Source organism: Physcomitrium patens, chromosome 11, assembly GCF_059467195.1.
Source record: "Physcomitrium patens ecotype Gransden chromosome 11, ASM5946719v1, whole genome shotgun sequence".
In the NCBI taxonomy this organism is placed as follows: Eukaryota; Viridiplantae; Streptophyta; class Bryopsida; order Funariales; family Funariaceae; genus Physcomitrium; species Physcomitrium patens.
Window position 1 is genome coordinate 9,732,391 of NC_143420.1, and position 22,864 is coordinate 9,755,254.

Here is a 22,864-nt window from a genome sequence, read left to right on the forward strand (position 1 = left end):
TATGTTCATACAACATAGTAGATTCCAAAAAAATGTAATAAAAATTCACTCAGATTTTCTAATGTAATGCTACACAAGATTATATATATATATATATATATATATATATATACATGTATATAAAGAGGAAAAAATAGAAATAAAATTAAAATCCTTATTTGCTTGCCTGCTGTTTGTGTTGCATGGATGTCCATCAACATCCATCCAGGAGAACATCCATGGCAAGAGATCACAAGAGATATCTTGCCCCATCCTGTTCACAATTGTGTGACCCATTAAAAGCAATAAGAAAAACAAAATAGCTGTAAATTTGCAAAGTTGTGTGGTTCTGTGTTCACATCACCACTAATGCGGTCAATTTCCTTTGACACGGCACTCACAAGTTGGAGGGCTTAGATGGAAAGATGAGGTCCAGAAAAGACTAGTCGATGTGGGTCCCTGAATCAACCCCCTTAAACTAGATCAAAAACATATTGGAAAAGCAACCTTTTGTAATGTTGTAAACAAGGGATCTTTTTAGAACTTTTAGTCTTGGAGTTTCGTTATTATTGTTACTTCAATTTTTTTTAAAAAATCATTCTGTAGGGTTTTATTATTATAAAGATAATTTCAAGTGGCTATAGGCACCTCAAGGACCCCAAAGCCAAGGTTTAGCACGTTTCAAAAAACGCATGACACGTGGCATAGTTCCCTAAGTCCTAGTTACATCATGTGCTAATTACTGCAACTGGGCTACCAGTGATGGAGATGTTGGATAGATGATAAGAGACGCCGATTAAATCATCCAAATGGATGAATGCTAGTTCTGGTCATGGCGGAGCCATTTACGAGGCCAGGTGGGGAAAAGTTGTCGCCCCAATCTCTCGCGAGAATGTGCTGGGCCGCTGTCTGCTTTGGAAGTGCAATGGGATCGCGCAGTCGTCAATCAGGAGGACGATTAAGGAAGTAGAATTGATGGGTCGGTGGGAGAGATAAGTGGACCCGGCTCTTGCCAGGGGACGAAAGCGATTATTGAAGCGGGGAGGAGTCGAAGAGGAGGTTTTTTTGTCTTGATCTGCCGGACCAGATCTGATCCTGCCGGTGTGCTGCGCTCGGATTCACGATGCGGACGACGAGGATGGAGCTAGTGATCAGCTACGACATCGGCCAATAGCGTGGTACAGATGTGTGAGAGAAGCGCCACCAAACAACACAGGTCCCAGCAGTGCAACCATGTGCCCCACGCTCGCTTTTCCATCCATGCGCGCCGGCTCCGAACCCATCGCCTCCTCGCGCGTCGTCCCCCCTCCACTCATAGTGCCCTGCTCGATGCTGCACCTCTTCATTCCAAGCCTGCACACATTATTAGTGATTCGTCTTGGCTCAGTTTTCTCACTTGAGTAGCCTGTCTGCTGTTGCGTTACTCAGAACCACCTGGTCTTGTGGGGTTCAAGTGAGGAGATACAAGCTGCGTTTGCTTGTTGTCGAGGTATATTTAGTGTAGTGTGGAGTTCTCAAACGTGGATTCTTAAGCTTGGAGAGGCCCGTTATTTTTTATTTATTTATTTATTTATTTTTCCTCCTTCCAGGGGATCGTGTTGAGATGGCTACAGCACCATCTGCTGGTACTGAGGCCATTGCGCCCACTCATGAAGTCGCAGGTACCCATTTGATAGATCATCTCTTGACGCTGCATCGAAATGTGTGTTGGATGTATCTCTTTTGCTTTCGGATGGCTTTGATTTTCCCACGAGTTTTTAACCCAACTATCCCTGGGAACCCCGTTCGTAGAACAAGTGAGACGGTATCTCCCAAAAGGAGTTTTCCCTCTCTTGAATGTCGTGTAGGAGATGTGTAGAGTAGGGGAAGAGATAGAGATCCTCTGAGTTCTAAAGTTCATTTTGAATATTGTGAGGATTGCCCTGAAAATCGTTATTACGGTATCAGCCTCGCTTTGAGGGCGATGGGGGTGATGTTGGTGGAAACAAGTGTTCTTAAAGTATATTTCTTTCGCTCTTGCAGCTGCTCCTGCTGCCCCTGCTGTGGAGTCGAAAGCGATTAGTCAGGGTAAGTGACAGGTTCTTGAACATAATTAATTTGACGCACATTGATCCTGCTTTTTAAAGGTTTGTAAACTGATACACACACTGCTGCTCGTGTTCTGGCGTGCTCACGAAATTCTAAGAGCGTTATTGGTGCAGGAGCTTTGATACATTTTTCACAGTTGGGTGTTTTATTCTCACAGTCACGGGTCAAATTATTCACTAGTGAACAACTTTCTGCTGAATAATTTTTGACCTACGCTGTCTATCTTTTGGTGTAAGTACGGCTATCTGAGTTCCCGTGTTCGTAGCTGGCGATTTTTCGGTCGGTTGTCACGAGAATGTTTTGGTTCGTCATGATGTAGCGACCTGATATGTCCATGCTTGCATTCGGGGTTGGTTCTCACCCAAAACTAGCGTTCCGCTTGTTTCATCATATGCGGTCGAAGCTCTGGTATTGCTGTGTTTAGTCTCTCAACTACTTTCGAGAACAACCCTTGAGTAGGATCACGAGAACATTTTTCTAATGGCATACATACTGTTTGCAGCTCCTACGCCCGCCGCTGAGACTGCCGTAATACCCGTCGAAGCGAAGAAGGCAGAGGAGCCCGCAACTGAACCCGGCACTATAATTCACATGGAGAAGGCTACTCAGAAAATTGAGCATGATAAGTTGGTATCCAATGTCGCGGCGTGGGAGCAAAATCAGAGAGAGAAGATTGAGAGCAGGTACTTCTCTGTCCAACGAATAGTTTAAGAATCCAAATCCTCATGGTATATTCTACTTGTTTGTGGAGGAGGTTATGCTCAGTATTGGTATACACTACATTTGAGGTCATTGCATGCGCTATCATATGAAAATCATAGCCATAAAGTTTGCATGGCTCACATAAGGTAAACTACATGATGTTTTTACTCACTTTTTTTAGTTTATTACAGAACGCACAGAGAGGAAGAAAAGATTACAGCAGAAGAGACGACGATGAAGAAGAAAGCCGAAGCTCGTCTCAGGCAGAAGGAGGAGAAGCTCGAAAAGCTAAGGGCAAAATATCAGGAAGCGATGAAGAACGAAGTTGCTGCTGCTCATAAGGTCGCTGAGGAGAAGAGAGCCATGGTAGCAGCCAAGAAGGGTATGGACATTCTCAAGACTGAAGAGACTGCGGCCAAGATCAGGGCGACAGGAAAATTCCCTGTAAAATTCGGATGTTTTGCTGCGTAAAATTTCTTCGTGGCTTCTCTCTTCACACCTAAATTTTTGTCTTTTTCCAATCGATGGTGGGTACCCAGTAATAGGAGCCCATTTTGGAAGAAGTCACCAGCGAGCGCTACGTCACGAGACATAATATCTTTTCATTGACGACAAGGAGAATACAGAGCCTTGATGTAATTGTAAACTAGTATGTTAAAACATTTAGTGCGGTCTAGTGTAGGGTTGGGGTTAACCATTTGCTTCCGTTTACCTCTTAGCGTATGAAATTCTTAAGTATGGTCGTCATTCTCGCATGATCTCATGATCAAGCGACTTCGTGGGTCTCTTTGTTGTAAAGAGTGAGTGTCGGCGTTACAGATGTAAAACAACTTCGTGCAAATCAATAAACAATTCGACCAGGTATTTCTTTTGTAGAAACACTACCTACATCATGAACCCAATATGACGAATTGGTTCACGAGCCGTTGCTTCACATGTTTCTAGAGTCTGCGCACGAGCTCTTACCAAAAAAATGTTTCTATGGTTTCCTCTGTTTCTGAATGTTGTGCACCATCTGAGTCGTTAGACTAATATGTAAGTTGTACACGTACTTGATCTATTCTTGGTAACACGAAGACCATTGAAGATAATTCACTGTGCATCGGGCAAATATTTTCACGAATTGTTAATTCCAAACTATGAGTACAATGCTCTTGACAGCATTGTTTCAGAATAAACACACCGTGAGTATTTTGAAACATTCTGAGTGTAATGCTCTTACCAGCATCTGAAAGGCGCAAATACAACAAATAATTCATTCTGCAGGAACAGATGTCTGCAAACCGTTTTGATAAACATTGAACACTGAACACAACGGGCCCTGAAGTTATGCTTTTTTCGGATGAAGCTTGTGTGCAAGTTGTAATAAGCATGTGCTCACTGATCATTTTACGGTCAGGGAAAATATACTGAAGTTGCGCTGTACGAGGGCTTAAAATTGAGAACGCATTCACAACAGCTGAGCGTTTTCACTCAAAGCTGCTGTATCTCTTACAACTTAAGGAAATTCATTCGCACAATATATCTTGGATGTTCTGGCGATCTACAAATCTGATATAGTCTGTCTCTTAACTTGAGAGAGGTTAATGTAATTGCTTCAAGCATCTGGCATTCATTATGAAACATTTACAAATTGCATAGATATAACGCTGGTGATTATTTCATGATTATATGACGCAGTCTTGATTGGATTGAAGATTAACAGATACTCTAAACGGAAGTAAGGCCATGACAGTTGAAACTCTAGCTACCTAAAATTTGCTGGATATTGTATCCCGTGAATTCTACGCTACAAATCATTTTTGCCACGTTGGAAAAATTATGGGACAATCCGTCTCGGCTGACTTGCATCGAAATTTGAAAGAAAAGACTCAAAAGTCTCCTTCACACAATTTCATAGTGACTCAGAAAGCTCTGCTGTCGATTACCAAAATTTGTATTAATTACCTTCGTTACACACAGTAGTTCGCTGTACTTTTACTATGGCGAAGGTAACATGAATTCCTCATAAACAGCCGAAGCAACTGTTTTTGCAACAGAATAATCAGGGGACATGGCAGCAGTTTGTACATAAATTCACGAAAGATCTCAAAAAGCTCAATTAAGCTTCTAAAGAAAACTGATGCTAACGAAGGTCGCGATCCAAGTGAGTGCTGATGTTGCGGTAGTCGCAGCTTGAACGAAAGCTGATCCTGGTCTTTGATATGTTACAGATGTCGAGTTCTTCAGTTAGTTTGACGCACTTTCAACCTATGAAGCGATAAATATATCAAACAGCACATGGTGGTCTCGCTTCAAAGGTAAGGTTGATTTAATAATGTACTTTCACTCATGCGAAGAAAGCTGTCTGCTCTTCCTCATTGAGTCAGGTTTTTCACTCTAACGACGGAACTCGTGTGACCTCCACCCCTGGCCCCGCTCCACATAACACCTTGGCTGTGTTTGGGAGTTCTCTTTGTCGATAAAAGATCTCCACTGCAAAGCGACGTAGTCATCACCATTGTTGCTTCGAACACCACCACTCCGATCAGCACAGCAACGAATCCCAACATTTTCGACGATTGAGATCTGCAAATGTGGTTAAGCTTCTTGCACTCCAGCCGTATAAAAGAATCCTAATAAGGCGAAAACCTTGCAACCTAAGGGCTGTTCAACTTGTGCAATGCCGTGCTTGGCGGAGTTTCACTTATGGCTGTTAAGCACGCCTCAAGATGCTCACTCTCTCCACCGATGTGACAGTCAGTTAACATGAAGCCAGCAACAACCTAAAGATGCCTCTCAACTCTAAAGTAAGAATCAGTTCGCGGAAACGAATCGCGCCGCAGAATTCTTGTAACCATGCATTTGCAATATAGCCACCAGGAAAAATTCACAGCATGCGTTGCCTAGCTCTAGTGCAATTCAACTCACTGCTCTATCACTTCTCCTTAAAACTAAACATTCAATCTCTCAGTCTCACTCGCTAGACATGAAGCTCAACCTCCACCTCTAAATATCACGCACTGAAACAATGTATGCTACTCCCGAATTGCAGTCCACTTGAATACTGTAGTCGGCAATGAATTGTCGCACAATATTCAGCCCACAATTGAGTCAATTGTTACGTGGCCTTCGAACTGTCCATTGGATATCTGCAAATGTCTGCAGCATTGCCTATTATACCATGGATTTCGTGACCTTACGAGGAAGCATCTCAACACCGAGCCCAAATGTCGGACAGAAGTTCCTCGAATTTTCTGTGAGCCCCTCAGGCCGTCTTTCTCGGAGCACCTTCGGGGTGGGTGTCATGTCACTGTCCTGCGCCAACAGAAGCTTTAACAACTTTTAATTGTAAAGATCATTAAATGTAGCTGGGGCTCTCCATAATATTTACTGTAGACTACAGTAATTACCATAGCTACAGTATTTAGAGTCTAGTGGAGAAGTACTGTTTATCCTCTCTTCTTTTCTCTTCTTGTATACAAGACATAACTAGATCAATAGATTTTTGAGTGTGAAGCTCTCTCTCATTAGAAACCCTTTTGTGTGTATGACTTACTACTACTCTTGTATGTGTGTATGACTTACTATTACTCTTGTGTCTTTCTAAACATTCTCAACATGTTATCAACATGATTCTCTTCTACACACTATCACAATTTTTTGCTCTAGTCTTTGACTCTTCTAACTTGTTGCTATCCTTGCTTAGTGTCTGCGTCATGATCTTATTCTTCTTGCTGGCCCCTCACACATTAGCTGTTTGCTTAGAGCACTTGTTCCACTCCCTACCTTGCTTGCTTTGAATACTTGATCTAGCCCAACTCCACCCTCTGCTTGCTACCTACTCCCTCTTGTGCCCCATGCTTGCTGCCTTGTCGCTGCCACCTTGTCGCCGTTGACGCTGCCGTCCACCGTCGTTGCCGCAATAACGTCGCTGCTGCCCACCATTGCCTGCCGCCATCCGCCGCTACTATCCACCGCTGCCTACCGCTGCCACCCTGCCGCCCTACCGCTGCCTATTGCTGCCATCTTATTGTTGTTATGTTGCCTTAATCTACAACTCTCTCCTTACAAAGAAAATATATATATATATATATATATATATATATATTTTTTTTTTCAAGTTCAAGTTTATTATTTTATTTGACTTTATATTTTAAGGTAGGTTTTACTCAACTTTTCTACTTGATCTTGTATTTTCTTTACAGATTTATTTATAATGAGTGCTTCAACATCTTCAACTGTTTCTACTATGGTTCCAACTATTACCAGTGCATCCCAACATTTTCAAGCTCTTTTATTTCTACCATTGATTGTAGATGGAAACAATTATCTATTATGGGCAAAAATAGCAAAAGCAAATTTATTTGCAGAACAACTCTCGGATGCCATTATGTTTGAAGAATCTCCTACAACAAGTATTTCTATATCTCCTGCTATTCGTTGAAAAGCACTTCTTCTCTTTCGTCATCATCTTGTACTTGTATTACAACATCAATATTTAAAAATGGAAGATCTTGCAAAACTTTGGAAGAATCTTAAATCTAGGTTTGATCATCAAAAGACCATTTTTCTTCCATGTGCACATCATAATTGGACACATTTACATGTCTTGGATTTTTCAAATTTAAATGCTTTCAATAGTGAAATGTATAGTATTATCTCACAATTACAATTATGTCAACAAAGCATTTCTGAAGAAGAAATGATTGAAAAAACTCCCTCTATATTTCCTCCTGTATCTGCTGTACTTGCACAACAATACATGAACATGAAATTTCAGAGTCATTCTGATCTCATGTCCTATCTACTTCTTGTGGAGAAGCAAAATGAGCTACTCTTGCACAATGTGGAAGCTCGTCCTATTGGAACTATAGTTCCAGAATCTCATGCACTTAATATTTCAAATTCTAAGAAGAAATTATATAAACATGGGAAACGTGCTCATAAGTATCAGGGTAGTCATAGTCAAGACCATTTCTACCCATATGGAAAGAATAAACGTTCTACTATTAATTATAGTAGAAAACAAAAATCAGAGATGCGTTCTTGCCATAAGTGTGGAATGATTGGATATTTAGCACATGCATGTCGTACTTTAGAATATTTTATTAAAATATTCCAAGAAAATAAGAAATTACGAGCTGAGGCTCGTGAAGTTCATACCATGGATACGTCTATGGATTCAATTGGTGTTGATGACTTAGAGGCTTATATGAATGATAGAACCTCTAATAATGAATCAAATGATGCGCTCATTGATTTTGCAACAACACATATTATCTTGCGAGATAGACGATTTTTTATTAAAAAATCTTCAACTTGGCAAACTAAAAATATGATGACCATGGCTGGAGCAAATGCGTTTCGTTTCCAAGAGGGCACAACGATGGTAAAATTACCTATGGATTCCATCATAAAATGTAAGCATGCGATGTTTGCACCCTTAGCACCTCAGAGTTTGATCAGCTACCAAAATGTGCGTATTAATGGTTATCACTTCTTGATCGCCACTTTAAATAGAAAAGAGGTTTTGGTTCTTGTGAAGAATCGTAAAGTTGTTGAAAAAGTTTTGGCTACAGAAAATGGTTTATATCGAATTGTGATTCGACCTCCCATTATATTTAATTTTACATCATCTATCTCAAAGAGTCGTTTTTCTCTCTAGCATGGACGATTGGGATAGACCATCTATTACACTAGATGAATCATTTGTATATATGATTATAGAAGCCCTTTCTTGCGAGGAAGATGATCCTGAACCTCAAACCATCGAAGAGGCGATGCGTCGCTCAGATTGATCAAAATAAAAAACTGCTATTGAAGAGGAGTATGTCTCTTCGCGTAAGAAGAAAATCTTTGGTCCAATTGTAGACACTCTTACATCTCGCCCTGTGGGATATAAAATAGTATTAATACTCAAGCGAGATGTTTATGGCCAAATAACCCGCTATAAAGCTCGTCTTGTTGCTCAAGGATTTACTCAACGATTTGGCATTGATTATGAATCCACATATTTTCTAGTCATGGATTCAATTACATTTCAATATATTATTGGAATGCCAGTTCATGCCACTCTTGAGATGCATCTGATGGATGTAGTAACTGCATATCTATATGATTCTCTTGATGTAAATATTTATATGAAAGTTCCACCTGGCTTAGAAACAGGAACTCCAAATCAACCTACTCCAAGAAAATATTGTGGTATTAAATTATGTAAGGCCTTATATGGTTTAAAACAATCCGGACGAATGTGGTATCAACGTCTTCGAGATTATTTAATTACAAATAATTTTATAAGTGATCCACTAATCCCTTCTTTGTTTATCAAACGAGATAAAACTGGTTTTGTGATCATCGCTATATATATTGATGATCTTAACGTAGTGGGCACTACATTTGCATGTATTATAGCTACAAACCTACTTATACGTGAATTTGAGATGAAAATGCTAGGAAAAACAACTTTCTGCATTGGTCTTCAGATTATGCATCTAACAGATGGTAGCATTTTTTTCTACCAACTAACGTATATTAGACGAATCTTGCGAAGATTTAATATGATTGATGCTTATCTATTGTCTACACTAATGGTTGGACGTGGTCGTGATAGTCATGATCCATACCATCCATGCGAGGAGGAAGAGGAAATATTGGGAGACCAATATCTATACCTCGCAGTGGTTGGAGCACTTTTGTATTTAATTACATCTACAAGACCAGATATTGCATTTGCAGTTAGTGTTCTTGCAAGACATAGTGCACGTCCAATACTATGACATTGGAATGACATCAAATATTTATTACGTTATTTAAAAGATATTGAAGACTTAGGATTATACTACACAAAATCTGTAGATCCAAAATTGGTTGGATATTGTGATGAGGGATATAAATCTGATATTGCAATAGCTAAATCTCAAACATGATATGTATTTTTAAGACATAGAGCTGCAATAACATAGAAATCAATGAAACAAACAATAACTACAACTTCATCCAACCATGTAAAAATTATTGCCTTACATGAAGCATCTCGAGAATGTATTTGGTTGCGATCAATTGATAAATTCATTCAAACAACCTGTGGATTTTCATATGATGATTCTCCAACTATCTTGCATGAAGTTAATAGTGCTTGTATTGCACAAATACAAGTTGGTTTCATTAAAGGTGACAAGACAAAGGATATTGATCCAAAGTATTTTAGTTATATTCATGACTTGATTATTGATCAAGCACTTATAATTAAGAAAATTGAATCTACAAATAACCTTGCTGATCTCTTCACAAAAGCTCTCCCATTAAGCAACCATCGTCGACTTACTTATGGCATTGGTATGCGACGACTTGGTTTTCTTGAATATGAAAGTTAATGAGCTCTTTAAATAATTAAAGAAAATGATGTTGTACTCTTTTTCCTTCATCTATGGTTTTGTCCTTAAATAAAATAAGGTTTTCCTAGATAAGGTTTTAATGAAGCAACAATTGTTGATCTTGCAAGATCACAGAAAAGTATAGATCATAATTCTATACAAATTTTATATTATGTAAATATTATGATGAGCGAGGAGGAGTATTGAGATCATTAAATGTAGCCCGTGCTCTCCATAATATTTATCATAGACTACAGTAATTACCATAGCTATAGTATTTAGAGTCTAGTGGATAAGTACTGTTTATCCTCTCTCTTTTCTCTTCTTGTATACCAGACACAACCATATCAATAGATTTTTGAGTGTGAAGCTCTCTCTCTTTAGAAACCCTCTTGTGTGTATGACTTACTATTACTCTTGTGTCTTTCTAAACATTCTCAACAGTTTGGATTCTTTCTTCAGGGAAATAGCCAGTGAGTTTATCAGTAGGTCTTTCGGTGTTCACACAGATCGGTGGAGTTTTCAACATTTCCCTGCGATTCTTCAGATCGTTACATACTTTCCGTTTCCAACTTAGTGTTCCGGTAGCAACAAATAGCTGGGACCACGGTTGTTAGGTGTGTCCACTGTTCCATTCTTCCAATACGAAGAAGCAGTGTGCCTTGAACATAATCGTAACTTGGTGTGTTTCATTTGGAAATATTTATTAGTTATGGACTTGAATCGGCCCAAGGACACACACGGACGTAATGAGCTGGCTCGTACTCGACGATGTGACATTTGCTTGTCCCATATTCTTTTTCGTTTTTGTACCGTAGTGAAAAGGACGACGGGTTTTGGTACTGCGTCTGTACTAATTGTACATTCAGAGTGGACGTCTCTGTTTTTAATGGACGTGGGTGATCGAGTTGATGACACGGCATCAACCTGGAACTCTTGAGCACAAAATGTGAGAACAATTCGTACACCAGATTGTCAGAGAACATTGTAGAACCATCGTGGACTCCACCGTCTGTGGGGCGATTCAATTTAGTTCTATGGTGCCATCAGATCGAACTACAGCCGTTCAACCTGACGTGAAATCGAAAATACCGTCGACAAGCATGGAATTATGACAACTTTCAGAATATGTCTTCGGAAGTAAATTGAAGTGGGAGGCGTGCAGATATCAACCGGCTGACATACAATTCTCTATCACACAAAATAGACAAAAACGCGGGACTTCGTACAGAAAGGGCTTCGGCTTGAGTTTTACTAGAATCAAGGTTGCAGATTGTAACTCTGTGTTCATATACCACCGGAAGAAAGATTAACATCTGTGCAGGCGAGCTGGTCTCAGAGAATGTACGCATCGCTGATTAACTTGGAGGCTAGAACCTTCTCTTCACAGATTTGATCGCGGCATGATTGGCATAGCCAAGTTTGATTTCCGAATCGGTGGCGATGTGGGCAAAACAAACGCCTCTTTACAAACGCAACAACGTTCGACTGGGTCCAAACATCATCTTGGTTTCAAAAATCGTAGGCATGAAACATGATGATGAAGGCTAGATCCAAGGCCTGTTTACTTTTCCTTTCAGCTTGTAACTTATGGAGGTTTTGTCGCGAAGGGATGAATCTCCTCCACATCAAATACGAGTCACTGAGCATACCCCAGATTACGTGTTGTGAAGAATGAATCGAACTCTTCAGAATCCAGTGACATTCATAAGTTAGAACCCCAGCATATCACCTGGCGCCGGGTCTCGTGAAAATGATGATCGTATGGTTCAATTCGCTTGGAAAGGATCGCCGGAAGAGGATGAAGCTGGCAACAACCGCTTTCGTCGACGATCGAGCGAGGAAGTGTGCCCCAGATGCCACTCATTAATAGGAGGACCAAATTACGGCGTCGCATCTGATTCATCTGGAGGGCGTATACCGATCGACGCAGCGTATGATACAGGTATAGATACGTTTTGGATTTATAATATTAAAATGTGTATACTAGTATTGTATATGTGGTCGTCAAATATAAGGCTTTTCGTCCCCTCAAGGAAGGTCCTGATGTTGAAGGCACAAAAGTCAGAAATAATTACAATAGAATATTTACACTGGAAGTAGGGAGGTGCATTATGAGAATCTAAACATCTTGCAATGTGATTATAAAATTAAAATATAAGTATGTATATGTAATAGTTTTGAAAATAATTATTTATTTTAGGATTAATTACTTATAATTCAAACTTTGATTTCTATTTATAATTAGTAATTAAATGTTTATATATATATATATATATATATAGACTAAATTTGTAATGACTTATATTAAAAATGTAACATTTTTATTATTATCTTTAGCACTATTATGTTATAGATAATTATAAACATATTGTAATTTTGACATCAATTATTAGCTATTTTTATTATAATTGAGTGTAAAAAATATACATTTATTTTAATAATTATCTAAATAATATGAATAGATAGAAGTAAGTAAAAATAGATAAATTTGATAATATCTTATAAAATATCTTCTTAGAAGCTTCATAGATGTGGCTTTGCCTTTATATGTATATATAGGTGATTGGTAGGTTGAAAACTTGGCTAATAAGTTGGCCATATGTCACACATGTTGACTACTTATAGTACAAGTTGGACATGTGGTACGCTATCGTACTGTAAAAGTTTACAGTATGTAAAAATTAGTTAGAACATATAATATGTTCATAAGACTTGGTGTTTGTTAGAATGGTTAAATAGATTAATTTAAAAAGAGTGGATTTAAGAAACTTTATTGATTTAAGTTTATCTTTTTGATTATAGCATTTAAAAAAAATAATAAGACCTAAATGTTTAGTATAAAGCCTTGAGAGGAGATTAGAGCCTAAAGAAGAAAATCTTAACTAGTAGGAGGCTTATTGGAAGGGATGAAAGCAAGGCATGGTTGGATGAAGGCAAGGAATGGGGATCTTCATTCCTATTGGTCGAAGGCCATGCCCAATGGACTTCAAGGAGGCTGCCTAAGGCCTTATTAGGGATTAGGGTTTCTCTTTCGAATTCATTCGAGCTTTGGAGGCTAGGGTCAGAAATTTCAGGGTTTTGAGTTTAATTTGGATGAAGAATTTGTGTGATTTCGAGTTTTTGTGAAGGATATATAGGTGTTCAAAGTTAAGGTGTCAAATTTGTACCTACTGTCTTTCTTTGAAGCATAACATATGCGTACGGAGAGCAATGAAAGATCGGTGACTAGAATTGGAGAGGAACCTTTCTTGGCTAAACTTTACGTATATTGTTTGATGAATTTCAAGTCTAGATGAAGGAGTTATAGACATTTGAAGACAACACATGTAATTCAAAAGCATTAAGTGAGTCATTTTGTTGATAGTAATGGTTGGAGCCATATCTTGAGTTTTTAGGCAAATTTTTGGCTCAAAATATCCCAAAGTGTGAATTATTAAATTAAAAAGCTATAGATCAAAGTTTCATGGTATTTGAGTACTTATTTTGTGAGATATAAAGAAATTAGCACACGGGTGTATGTAAGCTAGGGTTTAAAGCTATTGTTAGGATTTTGGCGATATCTCAAGATCCGTAATGAATTTGCCATTGAATTATTTTGTGGAAGTTTTTGAAAGTATATCAGTACTTCATGTAAAATTTATGGTTGTTTGGACGGTCCGATCGTGTGTTATGAGCTATTGAAGTTTGGGAAACATCTCTCACAAGGATATATAAGGTTTTAAGATCTTTATCATACATTTGGGTGTTTTCTTGGTACTTAGGCTTGTGTTTTGATGTAATTGCCCAAAAATAGAAAATATTATATATATAACTTGATATTTTTATATCTTAGACTTAATTGAGTATTTAGTGGCAGCCAGAAGCCCAGTGCTTTCTTGAAGCAAACTCTCTCTACCCCAACAACGCATGTAAGAAGGTTGTGTTGCAAATTAGATACATGTCCTACAAATTGGATACATGTTGGAGGTCTTGCAAAACGTTGCCAAATAGCTTTAATCAAATAGTATGTATGTATGTATGTATATATATAAATATATATATATATATATATATATATATATATATATATATAGAAGAAAGAATAAGGCTTTTTTTACTCTTGTCATATCTTTTCTTGCTTTTAGCTTAGTTTTAAGAATCTCTAAATTTTTAATCTTTGGTAGTAGCAATTTTAATTTTTTTTTGAATATACATATTTTTTTATTTTTTATTTTTTCATTTATTTTTGAAAAAAATCTCACTTTTATTTATATTCTTTAAGTTCTTATTCTTAAAAAATTAACAAGAATGTACTTAGAATATTAAGATTTTTTTTTCTTCATTAAGAATAGATTATCTTTTTTTTCTTGATAATACATAAGCATAGCAAAAGTCATAGATTATCCAGTTTTAAACTAATATTTTTCTTAGAATTTTCTATATTTTCAAATATTCTCTTCTACATGTCTTGAGTGAGATTAGATTTTTTTTTTTTTTTAATTTTTTTATTGTGTTATTATGGTAAAGTTTGTTGAAATGAAAAAGACAATGATACAAATATAAGAGCAAATAAAGGAGTTAATGCTTGCAATGCATCAACTCAATTTACTACTACAAAGAGTAATAAGATTGGCAAAAAATAAAGATATAAAAATAATTGGAGTTGTTTCATCATCTATACCAAATTATATTATTTTTTCTATAATGGAATATTGTTCAAGCATTAAAAAACCAAGAACTGCCTTGGTTGAAAAGTTTGATGGTATAAGATCAAAGTTTCAAGGATTTATTAATTAAGTATAATTAAGTATTAAACTTCAACCTTTAAACTATCCAATTTCAAGTTCACATGATTTTTTTAAAAAATAATATGATTTAATATTAGATAATTTATTTTTTTTTATAAAGTTTTAATTTATATATAAAAAACATGATACAATTTGTATTACAATCAATAAGATTTATATTTTGTAATAAGATGATTAATTGATTATATTATATATTTCACAATTTTAATAACTTGCAATTAATATTAACTGAAATGATGTTGTATTTATTAGGCAAATTTTCTATAGATTATAAGATGACATAAAGAAATTAATAATCAACTTACGTAATCTTTAGACATCAAATTAAATAATCAACTTTATTGTGAAGTATGAAAATTGACTTTTAAATTTTGATTTGAGAGTTATATAAGTAAGCCTTAATATTTTTATAATACAATGATAACACTAACATCTTTTTAATATATATCTTTAAAAGATAAAGACATGTAAATTAATGTGATATATTTTTAATATCTTATTGATTAAGAAAGGAATTGATATTATCAAATGAATTTTTATTTAAATTATAGTAAACCAAAGTATACTATCTAAAATTGTCTAAAGAAGCAATGCAATTACAAAATAAAAATTATGGATGTCATAGAAGAAAACATGTCAAAGATCAATGTTTTTTTTATTAATAACATCCATCAAAATAAAGATGAAGAATCAAAAAAAAATCTTTGCTATAAAATAAAAATGGTTAAATGAAGATTTTATTCTATCTTCTATTATTTTTATAATTTATATATATTTATAGCACTAAAAAGATAAAAAAATAATAACCAATTAATTTAAATCAAGAGCCATTATTTGCTTAGTTATTAAATAAGACATTGAGAATTTTACAATATTCAATACAACATAATAGACATGAATACTTTTAAAAACAACATGTTTTTTCTCAAATATATGGTAGAATATATTATATTTGGTATCATGACCTTGGAAGAAACTATCAATATTTAGTAATGTTATAGGATGTTAGAACCAAACTTAATAATATTCCAAATGTTTTATTTAAAAAAAAGTTTTAGAAGCCTCAATAATAATCAAATCACAAGATATTCTTTATATCCTAAAATAAAATACTATTGATATTGAGAGGACCTATCAACTACTTATGAATGAAATAAAGAATAGCATATGTAGAAAATATAATTTGTTGCAACTTGAACTTCATCAACATGCAATCACTACTTCTTATAGAACTTGTTTTTAAAAGAAGTAGTAATATTATGGATATAATTAGCACTATTAATTATCTAGATAAGAAGAATTAGATAGAAGTAAGCAAAAATAAATAAAAAATATAATATTTTATAGAAAAGTTTCTTAAAAGTTTTATAGATGTCGCTTTGACTTTATTTATGTTTATAAATGATTGATAGGTTGAAAAGTTGGCCATGCATTGTACGTATTGGCCACTTACAATTCAAATTGGTTATATGACACACATACAAAAAATTTACCTTGCAACTTAGACATATGTCCTATAAATTGGACACACTTTGGAGGTCTTATTGCCAAAGATAAGAACTTGATAAAAATAAATAAACAAGTGAGACTTCTCTCAAAGAAAGATGAAAAAATAGAAATAACTCAATATGTATATTAAGAAAGAAACTGGAATGGCTATTGCCAAAAGACAAGAGAACTAGAGATCCTTAAAACTAGACTAGAAGCAAGAAAAGAGTTGACAAGAGTGAAGAAGGCTTCACTCTTGTCTCTATATATACTATCTAATTAGGAATTATGTAGCGATGTTCTATAAGACTTCTAATATGTATTGACTTTGTAGGACGCATGTTGACTTATGTTGACTTATAAGGTAAGTTTTTCTACGTGTAGGCCACATAATTAGCTTGGTCTTCAAGCTAACAACATGTGTGGTACATGGCGAACTTGTTGACCACGTTTTTAATCCAAAAATTCAATTAAAGACATCTATAAAGTCAAAGCAGCGTGTGCAAAGCTTATAGGAAGCTTCCATAGCAAATATTATAGAATTAACTTACTTTTATCTACTTTTATTTATTTCTATCTATTTAAACATATAATTACTTGCTTACATGCATATATCCATGACATTACTTCCCCTTCTACAAACAAGTTCCACGAGGAGTGATCATCATATGTTGAAGAAATCTATGATGCAACGAATTGTATTTGCTACATACTCCGATCTTTGTTCTCTTCAAAGATGATTGATAGGGCCTCTCAACCATCAATAATGTCCTATACCTGGGCGGAAAGACCACCCAATTATTTGATCATTGTTGAGGCCTTCATAACTTCTTTCGAATAAAACATTTGGAATACCGTCACGAGCTGTTCCTACCTCTAATAAAATCAACAAACATCGGGAGTCCCTTCCAAGTTTGTGATACCAAACGTGTTGTCGGGATAGAAAGAGTTTGCCTAAAGAAAGCGTTGGGCTTTTGGCTTCCACTAAATACTCAATCAAATCTAAGATATAAAAGTATCAAGTTTATATATATAATATATTCTTTTTTAGAGAAATTACATCAATATACAAGCCCAAGTACTAAAAAAATAAGGACCATCCAAACAACCCTAAATTTTATATGTAGTACTGATATACTTTCAAAAATTACTACAAAATAATTCAACTACAAATTCATTATAGATCTTGAAGTATCACCAAAATCCTAACAATAGCATTTAATCCTAGCTTACATACACCTACGTGCTATTTTCTTCATATCTCACAAAATAAGTACTTAAATACTATGAAACTTTGATCTATAGCTTTTTAACCTAATAACTCAGACTTTTGGAGATTTTGAGCTAAAATTTCGTCAAGAAATTCAAGATATAGCCCCAACCATTAGTATCAACAAAATGACTCACTTACTGCCTTTGAATTACATATGCTGTCTTCAATGCCCTATAATTCTTTCAACTAAACTTGGAATTCATCAAATAGTATATGTAAAGTGTAGCCAAGAAAGTGTTCTTTCTAATCCTAATTGTCGATCTTTCATTGCTCTCCGTATGCATATGTAATGCTTCAAAGAGTGAAAGTAGGTACAATTTGATACCTTAACTTTGAATACTTATATCTCCTTCATAAAAACTCGAAATCACACAAACTCTTCATTCAAATTATATTCAAAACTCTGAACTTGATGATCCTAGCCTTTAAAGCTCAAATGGCTTCAAATGAGAAACCCCAATTCCTAATAAGGCCACGGACAGCCTCTTTGAAGCCCATTGGGCATGGCCTTCGACCAATAGGAATGAAGATCTCCATTTGTTGCCTTCATCCAACCATGCCTTGCTTTCATTCCTCCCAATAAGCCTCTTAATAGTTTAGACTTTCATCTTTAGACTCCAACCTTCTCTTAAGGTTTATACTAAATATCTAAATCCTACATAATATAAACACTATAATCAAAATAACTAAATCCTCAAATAAAGTTTCCTATATCAATTCTCTTTAAATTTATTTATTAACCACTCTAATTTATATTAAGACTTAAAAACATATTATATATATTAATCAATTTTTACATACTATAAGCAATTAGAATATGACAACATTGTATCTCGCCATCTATTCGAGGAAGAACATATCATTCTTGAAGCTCTTCATCTCGATTGCATCATCTTGAAGGTTGTGACAATCATAATGTCTTGTCAAGTAGGTCAACAAACAAAGGCTCTTCAGTCAAATCTGTTAGTTGTTGGTTCTCCATCTCTTTAGCATTATATCTACAAAGAAGCTACAAAAAAAAATTGAAAGTAGAATGTTATCTTGCTTAGATCTTGTTTCTTTTATAAAGAAGGTTTTCATCTTGATTTTGATGGATGTCGTCGATAAAACGCCTCCACCCCCTATGTTGCATTTACAAGATTTTTTATTGGCTCCCATGTGCGTTCACTAATATCATATCCGTATCAATGGATAAGATATTCCAATTTATTTCAGTGCCGCCTTGAATCTAAGACTTCTTCCACTTCGAACTCTTCATTATTGTCCACTTCTATAGGAGTAGGTAGAGCTTGTCTTCTTTTTGGTATGTCCATTGTCTTGTATGATTCAAGAAGAGATACGTGGAATATTGGATGGATTTTCATTGACTCCAGTAGGTGTAAATAATATGCAACTGAATTGATTGATATAAAAATAGAAAATGGTCCAAGCCTTCGATAGTCCAACTTGTCACAAGAACAAGTGGTCTTGATATTGTGACAAAGTAACCATACCTTGTCACCTATGTGGAATGGTGGTTGTTCCTTTTGATAGACATCCACATCAACTTTTTTTTTGTTCTTAAATTTCTTTTAACTACGCCTTCGATGTTACATGTAGCTCTAACAAATGAATTACCAAATCTTTTGCTGTAAGATTATCAACTTTTGAAAAGTCAAAAGTATCAAGTCATAGATGATAACCATAATTGATAAAGAAAAGTATTTATTTTATAGAAGAATGTATAGTATTATTGTAAGCAAACTCTACCAATGGCAAAAGAGTTGTTCAATCATCTTGTTAGTAGTTAGTGGTACATCTTAAATACTGCTCCAAAACTTGATTAACATGATCCGTTTGTCCATCAATTTGAGGATGGAATGCCAATGATAGTTTTATATCCACTTTTAGAATCTTGAAAAGAGTTCGCCAAAATCTTGATACAAATTGAATTCCCCTATCTGATATAATATCCTTGAATAATCTATGATAGCAATAGATATTATCAAGAAAGAGCCTAGCTGTTTCTTTACCTGTGATGGATTTTGTATATGGTACAAAATGTGCCATCTTGATAAAACGATCTACTATCACAAATATAGAGTCATAAGAACTTGAGATTAGAAGATCCGTGATGAAATCTATAGAAACAGAAGATCATAGTTGTTCAAGAATGGGTAATGGCTGAAGAAGTTCGTAAGGTTGATGATGAGGAGTTTTTGATCTTAAGCAAACATTACAAGATTGTACAAAATCTTCGACTGCTTTCCACATTTTCGGCCAACAAAAGTCCCTAGATATTAATTCCAAAGTTTTATTATACTCAAAATGTCCTGCTGCTGGAAAGTCATGATGAGCTTGAAGAACATATAATCGAGCTTCACCTTCTAGAACATATAGGCATCCTTCACAATATAGTAGATTCTTCTTGAATTCAAACTTGGAAGTATCATAAGACTTTGAAGGATTTTCTTTAATATCACAAATAAGAGGATTAGAAGACATATTTGACTGAATTTGCTTAATAAAAGTTGAATCAATAGTTAGTGTTGATTTCATTGCTCGAAGATGAAGATGCTCTGGCTTCAAGAGAATTGTCCATTGTTGATCGAAAGTAGCATCTCCTTCTTTTGATACAAGGTAAGATCGTCTAGAGAATGCAACTGACAAACCTTGTTGTTTTTCTAGTCGATAAGTGATCTTGAATTCAAATCTTGATAAAGACATACTCCAATGGACTTAGCGACGATTCAAAATATGTGTTGTTATAAAATATTCAAGTTTCTTGTGATTCATATAGACAGTGACTGAGTTAGAAGCACCTTCTAGATAATGGCACCATTCTTGAAACGAATCCACAATTGTGAGAAGTTCTTTGTCGTGGATCTCATAATTGATTTCAGATGCTGAAAATTTTCTGGAATGAAAAGCTATTAGATGAAGTTTATCATCTGTTCTCATTTGTAATAATACGGCATCCAAATTAAAGTTTGATGCATCGGTTTCCATAAAAAATGGCTTAGAAAAATCAACGCGATTCAAAATTGGTGCAATAATAAAGGTTGTCTTCAAAGCTTCAAATGCTACTTTCGCTTCTTGATTCTATTGAAGTTTGTCTTTACAAATCAAATGTATAAGTGGAGCTGCAACTTGAAAGAAGTCTTTGATAAAGCTCCGATAGTAGTTGACAAATCCTAAAAAGTATTAGACATCTCTCACCATTTTTGGGATCTTCCAATCCATAATAGTTTGAATTTTTTTACGATCCATCATAAGTCCATCATTTGAAATGATGTATCCTAAGAAGTCGACTTGAGTAGTGTAAACTGTACACTTTTCTATCTTGGCATAGAGTCCTACATCTCTTAATTTTTGTAACACATGACAAACATAAAGTTCTTGTTCTTCTGTGTTCTTAGAATAGATTAAGATGTCACTCAGGTAACAGATAACAAAATCATCTAAAAATTCCCAAAAGACATCATTCATTAAATGTTTGAATGCAGCTCGTACATTTGTAAGTCCAAAAGACATGACATTGTATTCGAAATGTCCATATCTTGTTCGAAACGTAGTCTTCTATTCATCTCCTTCTTTGATGTGTACTAGATTGTATACTCTTCGTAGATCTATTTTTGTATAGATCTTAGCTTAATTCAACTAATCAAAGAGTCCAGATATCAACGGTAGCAAATACATGTTCTTGATGGTGATTTTATTAAGTCCTCAATAATCGACACACATCCGCAATGATCCATCTTTTTTCTTCACAAATAAAATTGGAGCTCCTGTTGGAGATTTGAAATGGTGTATGAAATTCTTGGCCAGATTCTCTTCAATATATTTGTAGAGTTCATTTTGTGATAAATTGTAGATTGATCCAAATGGCAGTTGTGATCCTTCTTGAAGGTCAATTGAGTAGTCATAGAAACAAAGTTTCGAAAGAGTATTCACATTTTTCTTCTCAAATATATCTTAAAAATCTTGATATTGGCTTGAAATGCTATTTGAAGTCTTTTTACCAGTAGAAACAAGTGTGGCATAAATGACATAAGATAATCCTTTTTTTGCAGCATGCAAGAAAGCTCTTGCATTTATAAATATAGTTTTAATTGTACTAAACTTATGACTTTCTACTTGATTAACTATGTTCTTAGTTATACTTTCAAAAAATTCAAGACTACGAGAAGTTCAATCTATTTTAGTATTATATTTTTCTAGCCATAATAAACCTAAAATGAGTGGATTAGAAGAAGACTTAATGATATTAAATATTACAAAGCTACTATGACCATTAGTTGCTACTTTGATAGGAAGGGTTTTATGAGTAACATCTCCTGAAGACAATGGATGACCATCTATGATTTTTATATAAACAGGTTTAGTTTTCTTCACTAAAAGTATATTATATCTTTTAGCAAATTCTTCATCTAAAAAACATGTTGAGGCTCTTGAATCTAGCAAGGTAGAGGCTTTGTGATATTTAGGTCCTAGAATAACATTTATCATAAAACATAGAGAGGGTTTTGAGGAGAGAATAGGACCTTTATTAGGTGTTGTACAAGATTTGAGCCGCACGATATCTATTATAGGTGGACAAATTTGTTTTCCAACATGCTATCTTCTTTGATCACTGTACTACTCATTTTATGGTTACGTCACTTCTTTGGGCAATGTTGAGTAGTGTGCTTAGGTTCTCCATAATATAAGCACAATCCTTTCTGACAACGACGAGATTTTTCTTTCTCAGTAAGAGGTTTGAAACGTATTACATCAATTTGCATATCTTCTACTTCCGAATGTATGTTTTGAAGAGATGTTGGTATTGCTATTGAATTATAGTAACGTTGAGGTTCACTTGTACTATTCTCAGATTGAAATTCAAAAAGATGATTGCCGCACTTCACAGCAATATTAATTGCTTGACTCAATCTTTGAGGATTAGGTAAGTTGAGCATTAATTTTTTTACCTCATATTGTAATTTATAGAGTAATTGGCTAATAAGTGTAGCATCATCCCACTTGATATTAGTTGCAAGTTGTCAAAACAGTGAAGTATACAATGTTACTGATGAATTACCTTATCGCAAAATATGGATCTTGTTGATTGCAAATCGAATTGTATCATGTTCTCCATACATGGATTGAAACTTAGCCAAAAAAGCCTCTAAATTATCCAATATTAGATCTCGTCATTCAAGAAAAGA

General features: G+C 35.1%; 1 protein-coding gene across 3 annotated transcripts; it reads left to right on the forward strand.

Annotated features, from left to right (window-relative positions):
• Window positions 1-1,334: 1,334 nt before the first annotated feature.
• LOC112288769 (remorin) lies at window positions 1,335-3,633 on the forward strand. Of its 3 annotated transcripts, XM_024533313.3 has the most exons (5): window positions 1,335-1,468; window positions 1,569-1,640; window positions 2,002-2,046; window positions 2,570-2,750; window positions 2,961-3,633. In XM_024533313.3, the coding sequence occupies exons 2-5, from the start codon at window positions 1,583-1,585 to the stop codon at window positions 3,238-3,240; spliced, it is 564 nt and encodes a 187-aa protein (XP_024389081.1). In that variant the 5' UTR covers window positions 1,335-1,468; window positions 1,569-1,582; the 3' UTR covers window positions 3,241-3,633. The 3 variants fall into 3 exon arrangements, with proteins under 3 accessions (XP_024389081.1, XP_024389083.1, XP_024389082.1); XM_024533315.3 differs by lacking the exon at window positions 2,002-2,046; XM_024533314.3 differs by lacking the exon at window positions 2,002-2,046 and having other exon boundaries at window positions 1,335-1,640.
• The last annotated feature ends 19,231 nt before the right edge of the window (window positions 3,634-22,864 follow it).

Excerpts from the sequence above, each read along its gene's own strand:
- LOC112288769 (XM_024533313.3), top strand. The coding sequence starts at position 1,583 with ATGGCTACAGCACCATCTGCTGGTACTGAGGCCATTGCGCCCACTCAT. Across the intron at positions 2,047-2,569 it reads GTCGAAAGCGATTAGTCAGG|CTCCTACGCCCGCCGCTGAG; the intron begins GTAAGTGACAGG and ends TACTGTTTGCAG. Across the intron at positions 2,751-2,960 it reads AGAGAGAAGATTGAGAGCAG|AACGCACAGAGAGGAAGAAA; the intron begins GTACTTCTCTGT and ends AGTTTATTACAG.